This window comes from Mytilus californianus, unplaced genomic scaffold, assembly GCF_021869535.1.
Source record: "Mytilus californianus isolate M0D057914Y unplaced genomic scaffold, xbMytCali1.0.p SCAF_3, whole genome shotgun sequence".
Classification (NCBI taxonomy): Eukaryota; Metazoa; Mollusca; class Bivalvia; order Mytilida; family Mytilidae; genus Mytilus; species Mytilus californianus.
The window spans coordinates 55,627,323-55,646,177 of NW_026262679.1; the positions used below are offsets into that span (position 1 = coordinate 55,627,323).

Consider the following 18,855-nt stretch of genomic DNA (forward strand, 5'->3'; position numbering starts at 1 on the left):
AACCTTAAACTACACAGAAGTCGGTAACTTACTAGAGGTTCTTCGAGCAACGATCACAAAATTATACCCCGCCCCTGACATAGGCCATGATTTGTAAAGGGACACCCCAACATTAATTCGGATCAAAATAAAATAGGTGCACAATGCTATAATAAATTATATGATGAAGATTTTGAGAAAGTTTCGATTAATTGTAATAAGTGGTTAAGCAGCAGTTGTGAACACGAAAGTGGGAAACACGGGCGAACAAACGGACGGTCTCCCCATTACTATATACCTCCCGCTTCAGATGCCGGTGTAAAAGTTGACTAAAACTAGATGCTCCATAGTTTGAATGTCTGAATACAGTGACTCTAGTGTAAAAGTAATTATGCAACATGTTTTTTTAAACTTTATTATAAATGCAACAATAATACAGCATAAAAGCGGCATTATCAAATTATAAACAAATAAAAACAGTTTAATAACAATAACATAAAGTAAGCACTAAATGGGAAAATGCGTCGTAATTCCTTGAGCATGTACTTTGAGGTGCCCTTAAATATTGTTAACTACATGTAATTAACAATCAGTCCCCTGAATGAAAACATCGAACAATTATATTTCTACTTTAAATTTTTGGGAGGGCCTATTTGATGAACACACTTAGGTATATAATAGCACCACATAACGCCAATTCTGTAATACATCTTTTTGATTGCACTGAGTAAAATGATTTTAACACTTTACTTTGAATGTCATTACTGCATAGAAAAAACACATATGAACACTTTACTGTAAAATATCGTTTCCATATGTAAGTTTCTTGTATGTTTTTCCATTCTTATGTATTGTCTGTAACTTCTGTTGTTGCATTTTTGCATTTAGATATCTAACAGTGTCTACTCTAGGAACACCGAACGGAACCGGCTTCAAGTTCGTATCGAGAACTTTTTGTTTTCGTTTTCCTTCTGTACAACTTGAATCTACAAATAAATAAACAGATTCATTAAACTGACAAACGATTCAAATAGTAAAAGAATTTAACAATGTTAAGAATAATTGATTCAACAAGAATGTTAAAATCTATGTCAAAAGCAGGATTTGAAGTGGCAGGCGTTGTGCCATGCCAACCAAAATAGAACACATGTTTCAAGTGTTTATAACAACTGCTAGTTGTACTTTACGTATTTACATGTGTGATAGTCATTGCTATTGTTTTGATTTGCGTATACCCTTTATTCCCCTTTTATTCACATCGCAATGTTGTCAAATTAAACGACTGCAGTATTATATTTCTGGTTCTACAAACAATACGTTTTCATGTGTAGGTACTCGGGTTTGACGAGGTTGGTATAATAGACAGCGATGATATGATTGGCAAATCACCATCGATTACTCCGAAGATTTTTCACATTTCATGTATATGTATTTATGACTACCAGTTTATTTTTCTCGTAGAACGTTGAAATTTTCTTGCTTCATGTGTGAAATGGAAACAACAATGGCCATGTGTGATAAGACAGTGGTTAAACGTCATAGCCAACATATGTGAAATTACAATCAGCGTATGACATGACTGTGCGGTACACAATTTCAAATCGTGAGATCTCGAAAAAAGGTACTAGATCATCAAATGTGTTAAAAAACAATCGGTGGTCCAGTAACGGGAGAAGTGAATAGAATAATTGGAAAGTAACTGTCTTATTTATCTAAGGGAGCAAACTCATTTCATGTGGACTTAAAAATGGATTAAATACCCTAACCTCCCACACCATGTTTTTAATGTTATATGAGTTGAAATATCTGCACAATTCATGTCAAAAGTATATTGTAAATTCATATACATATATTTGTAAGTTTGAATCAATTCGAAAATGCGACAGGATAAAAATACACTAACTAGAAACTTCGCGTCAAAATCCATTTGCATTTATACAATAGATCAACAATTGAATTGATAGTTAAATGCATGCAATAATTTTAACGTACAATGTACCAATTGTGACTGGCATGAACAATGTATACCTTTACAATATAAATTTCTAAATACTCTTCCGAAGAAGTTTTTAAAATCTTACCAGGCGACTGCCAGAATTCCACAGTTATTAAGTGATGCTTTGAAATCCAGTCTTTCTCTTCATGAATATGATCACAGTCCCATAGCACAATATGGCCCCTTGGTCTATTTCCATTTTTTGTGTATGTAATTATTTCTAATATTCCCTGTTTGCCGTAAAATCGCTTTTTCGTTGCAATAGGGTCTGTTTGGTGTAAAATTGACACATTTGGGTAGCCATATTTGTCGGCAAAATAAGGTCCGAATGCAATTGGGTTGTAAATATACTGAAGTCCACTTCGGCCACTGACGCTGTCCTTTCCAGCTGTTGATAACTGAATCATTTTCGTCCCTAACGAATGATCGCCACCAACTTTATTCAAAGAATAAGATAGTCTCAAAGCACTTGTGTCATGTAATAAACGCGGTTCAGTTATGCCGATCATTTCTTTAATTTTTCTGTGAGAAAAATGTCCACCATAGTGTTTATGTCCTGGATAAAACGATTTCAGCTGTTTGAATGATGGAACAACAATCTGAAATTAAAAGAATTAAGTTAAATGATTAAAATTTACTAAATAAATTGCGCAAAACAACTGAAAGAATACACTGAAACTGTCTATCATGAAGCATTTAAATTTAAACTTTAGTACAACTAGTTGGTTTTGTTAAGTTTTTGTTTGTTTATGTTATTAATACAAAATGAATCATTTTCAATGAAATTGTAAAACCCTGATAAGCTTGAATTAATGTACATCAAATACCATTTTTTTTCAATTTAATATCACCACTGTTGTAACGATTACGCCTGCATATGAACGTGTTTCATCAACAGAACACAGAAATTCAAAGAATAACAATAAACTTTACCTTTTCATCTGCAAAGACATATTCAGCTATCAAAAGAATAAACAAGATTGCACTTTGCAACTCCATCTGTGCAAGTTGTCGTCAAATCATTGTGAATCTTATCTACACAATATTGGTCGGTGCCAGACACGTGCCAGGCAGTCCTTGTTCAGAACAATAAAAACCACTTCCGTTCTTAGTTCCGATTCATATATCTCTGGCGTTATCTGTGACCAAATACGTTAAAATAGGACCACGCGAACAAGTGTTTTGAATATACAAACAGTTCCCACCCATTTTTGCTATTTGGCATGCACCGGCTATCATTGGTCGAGTGGTTATGATATCAAGGCGAGCAATTTAACGCTGGAGTGTTTACTGCCTTAAGATGAAGTCAACAGATATTAATTTGATTGGCAGTTGATATCATTTTCGACAACCCTCTTCAGTACGTTTGTGTAAAATAAAACCCATCGAGACGCGAAGCCTATATTTCACGGTAAAGGGTTGTTATAATAACTGTTAAATTACCTTTTCATCATCCAGGTAACAGGAAAATTATTAGACAGCAATTTATTCTGTTACAGGTGTTCCTTTTCAATATTGCACCATTCATTATTTGCTTTAAAGCTTATTTTTAAGTTCATAATCATGCTGCATTGATAAAAATAGATTAATTCATGCATCTGCAAATTTGTTTTCTTCTTTTAACAGCCCAAAATGCACTTATTTCTCAATGGATTTATTTTAGCGGGAACATTTTAGTGTTGTAATAATTCTTTTGAAGAATTGAAATGAGATTTAGGATTGATAGTAATAAAACTTTATGACGGTTTTATAGCATTATTTATTGTGCCACTATCTTCAGTAACAAAAATCTATAAACCTTTGTAAGTTTTTGTAGTAGTACATTTTGTATACACAATACAATAAGACGAGGATCTTTCATATAAAAAAGTTGTAAGATGCTTTGAAAAAGAGAATTACGTGAGAGCAATAAAAATTCAGGTCTAGTGGAGTAGCTGCACTTTAACCCCAAGAGACCCTTGTCTTGTTACATTTTCCTTTCGTAAAAACTATTTTAAAGCGTAGCATGAATTGGACGAAACTGGTCGAGTATTACTAAAATGAATATATAAAAATACAGCATTTTCAAACAGCATTTAGACGTATGTCCTATAACTTACATCTCTATTGTCAGTTTCATACATTTTTTATTTTTTTTTGTGAAATGCACAAAGAGATCTTGTAAGTAAATACAGGGTATTCTATTTTGATATATCTTGTATTATAGAAAGTTTTGCTTTGTTAATTGCATGTAGCTATATATGTATAGTATAGTCAATTGAAATTTTATTAAAATATGTCCAAAATCATTTAAATTGAAGTATCTTGGGGTACTTTCACTGAACATAGCATCTTGGTGTTTCAACAGTAAACATAGACAACGAGTGCTACCATTTCGTATCGGTATGTTTTTATTTTATTTTATACATATACATCTGTCAGGCAAGACATACGGAATGGTATAGCACTTCAGGTTCGTTAATGAAAACCTTTTATCCCGAGATTTCTAAAGGCCAGAAATCATCATTTAGGTGAATGTAACTGAGAAAAAAATGTTTTGGAAACTGCAGTAAGTGATCGGAAAGGGGATGCTAAAACATCTTCATAGGTCGAGAGTCCATACATTTATTGTAAATGGAATTTTTATAAACATGTACGACTCTTTGAAAACAAGAAAAATGGTCTCATGGTCGCATTTTTTCACTGAAAACGCTTGGGTTAATAATACCTGTTAATGTCATTAACAATATGTTTGAAACCATGGCTCACAGCATTTGTAAAAAAATTCTTTTGACTGATTTGATTATGGTTTGCTTAACATCAAGTCGCATGTAAAAACGATAGTCAGAGTCGGGGGAATCTTTCGTCGCTCAGTGTGTGCTTCTGCACTAGAATATAATTTTATTACATAAATGAACATACATTTTCAAAATACTAATAATTATTTCCCTGAAACTATTTACCTTAAGCAAAAATTCCCGGTTTAGCTCGTGACCTCTTTTTGGGGTTTTACATCTCAATGTATTAAACATTTATACTATCAAACACTTTACTGTGGGCGTTTCAGATGAAGGTTAATCCGGAAAACTGTGGGACGCAGCAAATTTGGTATTTAGATTTTGATCTCGACTATGTCCAAGATAAGATAAACTTTACTAAAAATATTAAACACACACGTAAAAAACTTTAATGTATAGTTCATTTTATCGGTGTTATGTCCGATCCCGCAGAAAGAACTTCACAGCGTACGCAGAACGTACTTCAGAACGCGCCCTCATTTATTTTTTCTAATGACACAAGACCCTAACAAAACAAATCGGGTTAATGTAAACTTATTCAAAGTATTAAACTAATGGCGACTTTTGCCTTTTTGACCAAAGTTGTCCATACATAAATTTGCTCTCAACAGTGTCAATATTTTAATTGAATATTCTATTCAGATGTTTCCTGTTTAAAGTAAACAATTGTTTGGTTAAAGGTTTATACATTCCACATTAAAGCTCTCAAACAACAACCATGAGTAAATATTACGTTTTAAATTTGAATGAGACATCTGTCGTGATTAGATTTAAATCAGCGTTTTACATTCGGTATAAGAATATAAGAATAATTGTAAGTCTATAATATTAGTTCTATCAATTTCTATTTGTTTACACAACAAGGGAGGAAACATTTCCCTATTTTAAAAGGCGGATTCCCTTTTCTTTGTCCTTTTAAGCATATCTATTGTCTCCTCAAAAGACATTGAGTGTCCACAGACTTAACAAATTCAGTATCTCAGATATAATGGATAAGCGTTGGTTCGTTAAAAAGATACCATGAGCCCACGCCAATTGAATAGGAAAACGTCACAAAGATGTTTTCTTTAATAATGAATTTTCACCTACTACAGCTACATTTATATCTTTCCTTCTGTATGTTTTAAAATTAGATTTTTATGAAATAAAAAAAGAATGAGAATAGAGAAGTACCAACTGCCAAGATTTGTAATTGTGTGTATCAATTTTCAGAGGTAATCTTGAAAGAAATATATTCTTTGGTACGGCTGTTGTTCGTAACTAAGTTTTATTTAGATTTCAGAATAGTGTAAGGGTAGGAGTGGCGGATACCAAAAGTACTTCACACCTAGCACATTTCTTGTGCGCATGCATGCGTTATTATTATTTTTTTTATAAATATTTCTGTTCACAGTTTAATGGGATAGATTATACAGTTACAACATTGGTTATATAATAGAAAAACTTTCTTTTACAATTAGACCTTGTTTTCTTACCCACAACTACAAAATTATTTGGAAACTTAGGTTCCAACTCCATCAACAAAGCTGACCTCAGATGACTTTGGCAATTCTTTTAAGGTCCCTTTTGGTCATAAAGCTCATAACGTTTCAATTTATTTATATTCCTCGCTTTCAAATGTTTGGATTTGAGCGTTCCGGGTGAAGGTTAATCCAGAAAAGCGCTTCGGACGCGGAACGCCAAAATATAAAACTACAAAACTCTTAATTGAGAGCATTCAAACCAAAAGTAACTAAATAGAAGTGCTACGACCTTCTAATGTCAAATTTGCACGAGGGAGCTCGGTTCTAGTAAAATTGCATAATTTATTACTTCAAATTCATCAATAAAATATATCATTTAAATCATGCCAGTACTGAATCACAATCTAACAGGTGATTGGTTTTCTTCCAATTGCAATATACGGGGATCTGAGTCACCCTAATTGCTAGGGGGCCTTATATTTGATAGAGTCAAACAGAGGAATGACAAGAAACCAGTCTATGTCTAACAGGCAGTTGATACACTTCGGAATAGGTATGGGTTCAAGAAGAGAAGATAACAAGACAGAAATTGAAAAGCCGGTAGTCGAGACAAAAGAGGCAGCACCTTGCAATCGGCCTAAAGAAAAAAAATACTGGAAAAAAAACGATAGTTCACGAAACACTTTACAGGAAAATAGAGATTGAGTAACACTAACCCTACCCAATAACTTGGGTGGGGGTGAGGGTGAACTAATATATGTATTTAAAGAGCACCGGGTACAATTTCCAGTCCAAGGGAGAATTAAAAGAAAATAATTGGTGTTGATGTTAATGTTTCTTTCATTCCCTGTCAGAACACAGCATCTGTCAAATTCGTCAACATTATGGGAAGGCTACGCTAAGTTTATCGCAATAGTTGATTGATGTTGTTTTGTGGAAGATGGTAATGTTTTGTTAACTTTCTCATGACATAGGTTTAGCAGCAATAGTTATAGGAATTCGACCGAGGGTCTTGTTCAAGAGGTTCGGAGATTGCATTATTTTGAACTCTTTAATACCTATCACAGTCTTAAATTTATTATATTCTGTGTTTGAAATACACGTTAGCTGCCCCCTTTTGCATCTTTTCTTTGACGCTTAAATGCCAAGTTTCTATGACGCTTAAAAAATTGACTACTTAACATATCTTTTTTCGTTTTATTGTTGTGAGAAATTCTGATTTAATTGATGTTTTTGTATAAAATTTTACGTTTAGTGATTTTGAAGACTAGAAAATAATAATTAAACCAATCAATGAACTTCTCAACTGTCCTTTGTGAATGATATAATAACGGGTAATTTCGTCTCACCTCTATCATGAATATAAAAATATAGAGAGATAATCATTTTTCCTTTGTCCGGTTACCAGACATCTTATATTTTCTGTGTCATGCAGGTGTGCAAGCGTATTTAATCATATACTGCCACGCGACTGAAATCCACACAAATGATTTTCAACCTTTCAATCTGATTCAGAGTTACGTGAGCATTATGTGGGTACTCAATTTTCGTATAAAATATTTCGCTTTGGTGTTGATTATTCATACATAACGTTTTTTGCTTGAATTTAGTTTACGGTACTAGACTTATTATAAAAGCGGTTACGGTTAATTGTGTTCAAATAGACCTGTTGCATTGGACGTTTATGATATGCTGGGTAGTTCGTTTTAACAGGAGGGAATGGTTACTGCTAGAATAAGTCATCACCTCAATATTAGAATAACAAAGATCAGAAGAAGATACAAAAGTGCTATTCTTCAAACCAATTAACCCACTTAAGTAGCTCTTTTCATCAGGCTAACAATGTCATAGTCCAGGGGCCAAATGTTTTATCTGAAGAGAATACAACAAAGATTCATCAAATTAAAAGACATTCGTTCTACTGTGTCCATAGATGTATGACCTTTCCCAAATGTTCCTTTGACAAATTGGGCTTTTATTATGGTAATGTGCTGCTTGGGATGCAACAGAGCAACCTACTGAGACCTTTATTAACAGGCGTGGATAACTATCGGTTTCATGTTTCCAATTGTTCTGTTTCGTGTTTATCATGTGATTACATGTAAATAGTTGCCGATTTCTCAGTGAAGAAGAGAGTTGATTATTTGTATACAAATACTGACAACTCTGCATGAGTGGACAGTTTTGACAAAGAGAATAAATGTAACGAAATGTGATGAAAATGTTCATTTTGCACCTGCAAATAGTACTGTCGATGTCACAAGTAAAATGGACCACTCCAGATGCCCCTTTGGTATCTTCCCATTCATTTTTCCAATTATGTCGTCATTGTTCTTAACGTTTTTGATCATGGAAAACATCATTTCATGCTGAGCAAATTTCTGAATTGGCTTCATGGATCGACTAGAACGAAGATTCAAAGGTAGTGTAGTATACCAATAGAATGAAAAGAAGTTTAATGAATAAAATTATTCCAGAATACAGGTAGTTAACTGTTAAAAGACATAGAAAGATTAAAATATACTTTATTATAGATATAATTGGTATATAATAATAAATAGTGAGATTTTTTATTGTTTCTATTCCCCGGCAAATGAGATGTTAAAAAATAATACGGGTACCGCTAAGTTGCTTCCCTGGGCAACTTAGGTTTTTATTTAACAGGTGTTTATCATGAAATATGTTGAAACTGTTCCAATAAGTGTAGGTAGAATTATCTACTGTTAATATTATGATTATCTGCTGTGCAAAAGCGCTTCATATTAATTGTTTTGTCAAAAGAAATAAAATTTCATATACATACACCAACCAAGATATAAAAAAAATAAACTCTGAAGAACCTGTATCGCTCTCTGGTAGTTGTTGATAAAATTAGTGTAATACATCAAGAATATTTCCATTGAACGGAAATAATTTCAATCATGTTGACCACTTTTGCTGTTTCAGATTTCTCGCTTTAACTTTAAAAATTATTGCCAAAAACGTCAAAATGGGTAAAAATCTTCATTTAAGGGCAATGCATATAACTCCTTTCAGGAATCATCTTCACATTCTGAATATTATTTTCGTCCCGCCAAATTTTGTTTAAATATAACGATTTTCAAAATATTATCGATTACCTGCATTTTACCTCTATGTTGTACTTTAGCCTTGACGGACATGTTAGTTTGCTGGTCGAATCAATGGACACATTTTTCAACTATGATTGTAGGCAAGTTAAGAATAGGCCCATCATTTTCAAAGGAAAAGACTGTTGCGCGTCGGATGACGATGAACACCAAATGATGACAACAGCTTACACTAAACCTTGGGCATAACGAATCAATTAGATATTTAAATGTCAATCCGGCAAACGACAGGACCAAGTGTATATAGGGTACTCCGAAAAGCAAGCAAGCTTTTCCCGTTTTGAAAGCTCCTATTCCTTTAAGAGTCAAATCATTAGGTGTGAACGATAAGTAAAGGCAATAGTTGTATACCGCCGTTCAAAAGTCATAAATCGATTAAGAGAAAACAAAGCCGGGTTACAAACTTAAACCGAGGGAAACACATCAACAATAAGAGGAAAACAACGGAACAAAAGAAACACTGAACTGCAACAAAAACAAACGACGATGATGATGATGAAAACTGCAACAAAAACAAACGAGATATACTAGGAAAGCATTTGTCCTGTCATCATTTAGAAAAAAAAGTGTAATAACTCTTTGGGTAATTCACACTCATCAGTCGCAGAAGGACAGAAGTATTTTGGATTTTGTTACAATTATATTATAAAAACCGATCCATAAATTAATCAACTAATACATGATGGATCAAGACTCTTATTGAAAATACTAAAAAAGATAAACAGACAACACACTGTTTTTCATAATGAGCAAGCGTGAACAACTACTGGTTTCATTTTATACAATGTTGTTGTTCATATTCATCAAGATTTTACATGTTAATGAATGTTGATTCCTCTATCAAAAAGACAGTGTATCATTTGTATACTACACAGCTTGAGTACAACAATGTAAACAAAACGTAAGGACAGGTGATAAACACTTATCACCTGCAGATAAAAGTTTGATAAAACGCCTTTTAAGTTTGACAAGAAATAGGGTCATCTTTAAGGTAACCTTAAGGTTATATGTTATCTGAGCGTCGGTACAGATAACGATATATCCTTGAACTCTTTCAGCTTCACACGTCAATTTTAATACACAGATTTAATTTATATGTTTCGTTGTTTTATTCTGTCACCATCATCATCGTCGTCGAAAGCATCATTATCTCCAGAATTATCATTATCATCATGTGTTCATTCGTTGTGTTCGTCATGTTTGTTTTCTATATTACTCGTTACAGATAATGATTGCTATTTTGATTATTAAGAAACTTAGGTTTCAACTCCCTCAGACAAAATTAGCCTTAGATAGATTCGGTTATTATTTTAAGTTCCTTTTTAGTCATATAGCTGTTCAACTGTTTCGTTTCTAATACATCGTTAGCTTTCAAATATTCGACTTTGGACGTTTGTGATGAAGGTAAAACCAAAACAGCGCTTCAGATGCACGAAATTTATCAAGTTTTATCATTTTAACGGCACTCGATCAATACTGATGCTAGTGGACCATCATTCCCCGAGGGTATCATCAGCTCAGTAGTCAGTACTTCGATACGTAAATGATGTATAACAATCCTTTCTAAAATTGTCTGTTTTAGAAAGTTAAAAACTAGGGTTTCAACTCCCTCAGGCAAAGTTGACCTTAAATGGATTTGTTGATTACTTTTGGTACTTTTAAGTCAAACAGCTCTTCAAATATTTCGATTCTTAAACATCCTTGGCTCTCAAATATTCATATAAAATGGAAACTCCGGAAAAGTGGGTCGAATATACAGGAAATGGGAAGTAAGTATTAAAGCATTCAATTCATAAAAATTGATAAAAGTAAAATCTCAAGAAGATAGGAGAATCAGTAAGTATTGAGAAGAAGAAATCAGAAAATATTATAGAAAATACAAATTTCGTAGTAGGTAATGTTGATAACAAGAAGAAATTCCAGAGAGCACAATAGAGAACAAGAGAAAATCAGATTAAGGTTAGGTAAGATCGCAATTGAAAATAAAATGCACACAATTAAACATAATGAAATAATATAAAAAAAAATCAACGAATTAGATTTATATTCATTTCAACGCGACGAACCAATAGTTTTATTAAAAGTATGAAAAAGTAATCTTGCCGAGCCAAATTGAATATTCATAATTTTGTGTCTGCTACATGCATCTCAGTCAACAAAAAAGTCCGATTTGCTGCTTTTAGATCCCATTTGTTATTAAAGCAATATGATCAATAATTTACATGTACAATTTCTTGGAGAGCATGTATAGTTTCTGGAAGGGCATGTAAAATTCCATAGAGATTCGCACATCTTAAAACAAAATTAGTGTTGAGGCTTTTAAATTGATTAAGTCCACCATAAAAATATAAGTATTCATTTATTTCCTCCCGTATTGTTAAGTTTTAATGAGGTACCGAACTCTGTCCTTACTATTCTCCATATACGATGTATTGTACAAAACAGTTTGTTGTCCACCCATTCAAATTCTAACTAAATCATCTCTATGAAGAAGGCTGGTATCTCATTGACTTATTTGTCAAAAATAATTCCGTCGATTGTTTGTTTGATAATGAATCATTTGTTCACACCATTCAGCCAATAGATACCTGACCCTCCTAAATTATTGTCGTCTGACAAATTTCATCTTTATCATGTAAATTTCATACTTCAACCTACTGTGACTATAAAAAGCAGATACTAAAAACTAATTTGAACCTGGTACGACTTTTTGTTGTTGATTTATATGTATCATGTAATTATACTTCCAGACGTAGATGAAATTTGTGATTTGTAGCGAAATGGTTGTCGTCACAGTGAGAAATTACTTTTTCATCGAGGTACAGTGAAACTTATTATTTTGTACCCCGAATGCAGGGAATATTAGTAAAGAAACGAAAACTGTGATGGCGACACATTTCCATTCGCATACAGTTGGTATTGACAATCAACTAATAAAGAAAATTTATATACTTTAAGTATAATTGTGTTATCTTGGATTGCTAATCAAATTTTGTTAATTGCCTTCGAAAAATTTCAAACATATCCAGTTTAACAAATCCAGTTTAAAGTTGAACAGGTTGTCCATCATATTTTTTAATTTCATGTTTAAGAATGTAAAATGTGATAAAGAGAAAAAAAACAAGATAACGTCGGAAAGTGGGTATTGAGTTATCCTAAATCGACGGAAAGACCGTTAATAATAAAAATAAAAATAAACGGTCTCATAGACAGGGATAAAACATCTACAATCAATACTATATACATGTACGTTTATTTTAATTCTCCTGCCAAATACCCATTCGGGGTGGTAAAATTCAGCATATATCTTTCAAGCTTATGATGAATGATACAAAATGATGAAGCAAATAGAATATGAAACTATTGAAACTACTGGAAGATGCAGAAATAAGTAAATAGTTAAAATGCCGTATTAACCATGTCATGTAATACATATTTTAAAGGATAATAGGAATTGCCATTTAAAATTATTTAGACAGCACAATAGACTACATCACTATTCCGTAAAAAAACAGACAAACAAACAAAGAACAATACATGGTCCATAAGGACTGACTTTGTACAGGCAAATAAAGTGGTGGTGTTAAACAAATTTTACAGGCACATGCATTAATGAAAGGAGATGTGAAGTATACATCAGAGAAACATCAATCAAAGCCAATAATATATACAAATGACATAGGTCATATAACGGCAACAATGAGTTAAACCCATACCGTGTATACAGACAGTGAGAGATCCCGGTGTAAAAAAACGTGAAACAATTAATTAGTTAAAACTAGACTATTGTCTTAACAATATGTCCAGCTCTAAATCACTCGGAATATATATGCTCTATATATCTAGCTATATTGTACAATCAACATTTGAATTTTGTTTCTAAGGTTATCGTTCTTTCATTTGTGGTTATGTTTATTTTTAAAGTTTTTTGTTTATACTACTAGTATTATATGTTTTAGTAATACTGTAAAAAAAAAATTCGTTATTGGTAATCACGTCATTACACCTCCCTTTCCCAAAGTTTGTAACCTTTGCTCTATGAATCGAGGGTGTTGTACACACAAGTCTTAAATAAGTGCATTTGAAGTGATATGTTCACATTGTACCTTATTCCCCTGCTTCGTAGTGTTTTCGAACTCATTTTTGTAAACAGTTTACCATGACAAGTTAGGTTTTCCTGCAAGCTGCTCGTAAAATCAACCCTCGTGTTTTCAGTAATTCTGCACTGGCACAAAATGTTAACTAACATTTCAAATGAAGATAACATTTCATTCCTGGGGAATTTAATCAAACCATAGGTTATGTATTTATTGTCTAAACGATGAACTATTGTAGATATTTTTTTTGTTTTTCTGACCATCTTGCGTTTAATTTATTTTTTCAAAATATTTGCATTGAACTTTCACAACACATTCTTTGTAAACAATAGATTTTGGATAATTTTGTAATCCATGGTTGAAGGCCGTACTTTGAACTATAATTGTTAACTTTTTATACATTGTGACTTGGATGGAGAGTTGTCTCATTGGAACTCATACCACATCTTCTTATTTATATACTTACCATATTCCCATCAAAAGTGACACTAGCATCTTTCATTTTTAAAGAACATATATAAAAATAAACTCATCAAAGATACCAGGCTTATAATTTTTTACACCAGACACGAGTATGTCTCCAAATGACTCATCAGTGACGCTCGAATCAAAAAAGTTAAAAGGCCAAATCAAGTACGAAGTTGAAGAGCATTAAGGACCAAAAATTCCGAAAGGTTTTGTCAAATAAAGCTTAAGTAATCTATTCCTGGGGTCGAAAATCCTTAGTATTTTGAAGTTTTGTAAACAGTTTATTATTGATATAACCACATCAATAAAAATAAATGTCAATGCGCAATACCCCCTTAATACCCTCGGGGAGGAAACCAACTTGTTTTTGTTTCTTTTAGTCTACAAACTTTCGTTCGAAGTCGTAGAATTTTATAGGTATGCAAAATCAATTTAATACATTTAATCTTTGCATACAAATAGTATAATTTTTGAATACACGAAATCTAAACCCGATTGACAAGATGTTGCAGCCATAAATGATCATGTCCTTCCAAAAATAACTTAGATATAATTTTGATCACAGTTATATCTCGTAAAATAAAGCACTTCCAATGTAACACTTGAAAAGCTTAAGCACGACAAATCGAAAATGTTTTTAAAATGGCCTCGTTATAAATATATTAGTAAGGTATTCGATTAACACGGTTACTTTTGAAGAAGACATGTGTTAGTAGTTTTAAAAGTCTTATACAACGAATACAAGTATAACACATTATACATTTGGTGCATGTGAACCGGATTCCTGGATTTACCTTCATAAGGAACGCTACAATCCAAGATTTGAACGCCAATGATGTATACTCAATGCCTAGGGAACAATGACCAAACATGATCTAAAATAATAACTAAATTCTCCTAAAGGTCATTTTTGCCTGAGGGAGTAGGAACCTTTGTTTCTAAAATATTTCTAAATTTACCACTGGATAATTAATAAAAGGATATCCATACCGAAACACTGACCACTGAGCTAATGATACACTTGTCACAAGCAGTCCACCAGCAGGCTAATAGTGTCGATCCCTTTTTAGAAAATAAAAATAATATTTTACATATATTTTGTGCTTCCGATGCACTTTTGATAAAAGTTTTGTTTTTGTTATCTTTTTGTAAAGGTATGATACCGATTTCAGTACAGAAGAGCTGGTACTGACACTACAGTATACAAATTAGAAGATGTGGTATGATTACCAATGAGACAACTACATCCATTTGAGACTAAATGACATGGATGTAGGTTTTCTTGTTTTAAGTCATATACTGAAAAATGTCATGGCTATCTGTGACACATATATTTGGGTTATAATAGCGTCGTTAAATTCTCGATGACCAGATGACCTTAACTTTATGACTAAATACCCTTTTTTCGTACCAATTTACGTAAAATTTATGCTTTGAACTATATGTGTAAATAGTATTACTATTGCCTACACAAAATCTAAATGATGTTGACAAGATGTTAAAGCCTTCAGTGATCATTTCCGTCCTATAACATTTTAAATAGCAGGTTGATGAAAGTTATATCATGTGCTATACAGTAAAAATAATACATGAAAAGCTAAAGTATGGCATGACAGAATATACAGTAAAAATAATACTTGAAAAGTTAAAAACATGGCATAACAGAGTATACAGTAAAAATAATACGCGAAATGCTAAAGCATGGCATAATAAAAGAAGATGGAGAACATATTATAAACTATCAGAAACAGTAAGTCGAGTAAAAACAGGGGGGGTGTAAACACAGGTACTTAAGTAGGGCAAGCAGTTCCTCCTATTCCAGTAGTGGCATCATTCTACTCATCGCAAATAAAGTTCGTAGAAAATGCCTTGTAAAAGCAGCTTAGGTAAAGTTTGTCCCCATTCCCGATACGTTTGTATTTCTCCGTAGTTTTCAGTTCCCTGACATTTTGTTCTTGGTAGTTGATTTTTTCTCTTTTTTACAGGAGCTATTGATTTTTTATGTTCATGTTGATGATTTATTTTACTTTGCATTAATCTTGTCATATAATTTTTCAGGCTCTGGCGTCTACATGTCAATTCGTATAGTAAATTGAAAACGGAAATTAAAATATTTGAACTAAGATTGCAATGTTTCTGCTTTCCAAAAATCATTTGGTGTTCACTTCTTTTATTTCATCCCTGGAAGGCATATGGTGTTGTTTGAATAGCTATAATTTGCAAACAAGAAAACTGAAGTATCCATTGTGCTTTTTTATTGATAATGTCTGATCGTGTCTTCTTTGAAACATTATTTGTGTTTCTGATAATACATAGTTTCTTCTGATAAGTGTTCTGTCCAATACATTGTTCCGAACAATTTGTAAAACTTATAATTGAATGATAGTTGTTGTTGAACTAATATTGCTGTTCCGGTCTCTTATTGGACCAAGGATTCGTCTATGTTTAAGATTTCATAACAAATATTTGAGTGTAAACAATTTCTAAACAATTTACAGAACTGTTGTCGACAACGCACGATCGAATTGTTAAGTGGAAAATACTCTCGTACATTCGGAACAATATGATAATACAAATTGAAAAAAAAACGCTTTATAAAAATTGTGGTAATTTTGATTGAATCTAAAGAACGCAGTGCGTCTGTTCGTATCTTGACTTTCATAAAGTGCTACCAAAAATCAATTTTATAAGCCGTTGATTTGAGCTTTGCATACCACACTCACTGAATGAGATGCTGCTTTGTACGAACAAAGCGATACTCTATTTGGAGTGACGAACACATAGTATAAAAAAAGGAGATTTGGTAAAAGTAAAATTAAATGCTAACGAAAGATCTTTTAGAAAACTAGTTCCACTTATTGAAGAGCATGCATATAGCAAATTCGTTCCAAAAGATACAATTATTATAGGATTGTTTATCAAAAGGTTTAAGCAGAAACTTCTAAATCGAGGAGCATTAATACGTTGTCTCGAAACTCATTCCTCAATAACCTAAGCAATTAATCATTTGAAAGAAGCAATGATTAATCTGGTGTAACATAAATATTGTAATGTATCTTAGGAGATACCCACTTTCGGGATGTCTTGGAAGTATGCTCGCCTCGAATGCAGAAGTTTGGATGTTGGTTCTCTGGCCGCCTCCATAAAAAGACGTTAAAGAGGCAATTGTGTTGTTCCGCTTAGCATTTAAAGAGTCCAAATTTTATTTCCAGTGATTTAATATGTTTTCTTTTGTTCACTGGTATTTTGTGCAGTTGCACGTTACAAATACGGTTATTCGTGTAAGTATAGTACAAAGCAGGGTTCATATTAATATTTTCTCATCATGAATGTCAATATTATATATGCCACTCAACGTTAAACGTTCATTGGTCTATCTATCCTATAACATATAATAAATAGATCTAAAGTTCAGGAAATAACTTTTTGCACCGAAAAAAAGTTATAATATTTAATATACCTAATTAAAGAAAGTCCGGGGGCAAATTTGCGAAGAGTCCTTTAAAGATTTAATAGTTTGGGATCTGCAACTAGTTTCTTAAAATTATTAACCCACCCGAACAAAGGGATTTTATTATTATAGTGCTAGATTTTAGTTCGCATTAAATCAATTCCTTTGTTATTCTGTTTCAACTACAGGAAACGTTGTGCTACTTAAGGTCAGTAAAACAACATACAATTCAAATGATCAAAGTGCGTTTATTTTGATAGCGACCGAGATTATATCAAAAACAATATTTGAACTTCTGATAAACCGATTGTTGTGTAAGTCGAACGACTTACGTACGTTATTTCAAACAATACCGAAAAATTAAAATTGAAATCATTCTTGTTAATTCAACTAATACCGTAGTACTCTTCCGGATGTTTCATAAATGAATTATATTTATTCGTGTTAAAGCTTTCCTTACAAATATTTCAGAGTAAATATTTTCATAAAATTTAAAAGCTATCGAACAGTACAGTAACTTTTCAAAATGAAAGATACACCACGAACATATTGTGTACATATTTAACAAACAATCAAACTTCTGCTGGTCTCTGAGCATGTTATTCGACGTTCAGCCTGTGTTTCAGTATTTCCGTCTTGACATGTGTAATTTTGATAGTAAATTTTAAACTTATACGTTACACTAAGGTCGCAAATTCCTCGTAACCTTATCCGCGTTTGTTGTTTGTTCTATTTAGGTTAACTTGGATTCATGCTCACAAAATTGCGCAATGAAATCGTATCATAATTATGATTTCATTTTGTTATAAAACGAAAAGAAGAGGATGAGGGACAGAAGGAGGAGGAGATGGAGAAGGAGGACGACGACTTTGATGATGATTACGATGAGGAATTCAGAGTTATTCTACAAATATGAATAAGAATTGAAGTATTGGCTGAAAAAAAGAGTGCAGAAGAAAAATGGTTTTGCTTGAAAAACATAAACATCAAGAAAAGAATCATGATTTTTTTAATTTGCTTTATCATTTATGATTTCTGATTTTACACCGTATTAGCATTCTCAAAGTGAAAGTTCAAAGAATAAATAACCCCTTTATATTTTATTTAAAAGGTTGTAACAAGAAATAATGAGGGTTTACTTAGTCAAATGTATACAGTAACAAGAAAATACATAAGTGGTATACAGATTACTTTGACGGAAAGTCAACTTTGATAATCTTTTTGCAAACATTGGGGATCAAAGGAAACTGAATAATTAATGGAGAAAAAGGTAAACATTCTAATAGAATAATCCTATAATAAACAATTGTTAAAAGTAACAACTTTGGCGACTATTTCAGGTGCTGTTTATTTCTAATTTGAAAATGAATCATACATATTGACAATAAAATAAAAAGATAAATTAGCTGGAGTACTGAAACACCGCTAGCATTTAGTTTTAGTAAAATATAATGAAGGAATATTTTTTTTCTTTAAATGCAAAAACGTATTATTTC

The 18,855-nt window shown here is 32.4% G+C and overlaps 1 protein-coding gene across 1 annotated transcript; it reads right to left on the reverse strand.

Moving 5' to 3' along the window:
- Positions 1-380: 380 nt before the first annotated feature.
- On the reverse strand, positions 381-3,319 carry LOC127734921 (uncharacterized). The gene is made up of 3 exons (XM_052244959.1): positions 2,909-3,319; positions 2,061-2,574; positions 381-965 (listed from the first exon to the last, which is right to left on the reverse strand). Exons 1-3 carry the CDS (start codon positions 2,972-2,974, stop codon positions 772-774), a joined length of 774 nt encoding a protein of 257 aa, XP_052100919.1. The 5' UTR covers positions 2,975-3,319; the 3' UTR covers positions 381-771.
- Positions 3,320-18,855: the final 15,536 nt, after the last annotated feature.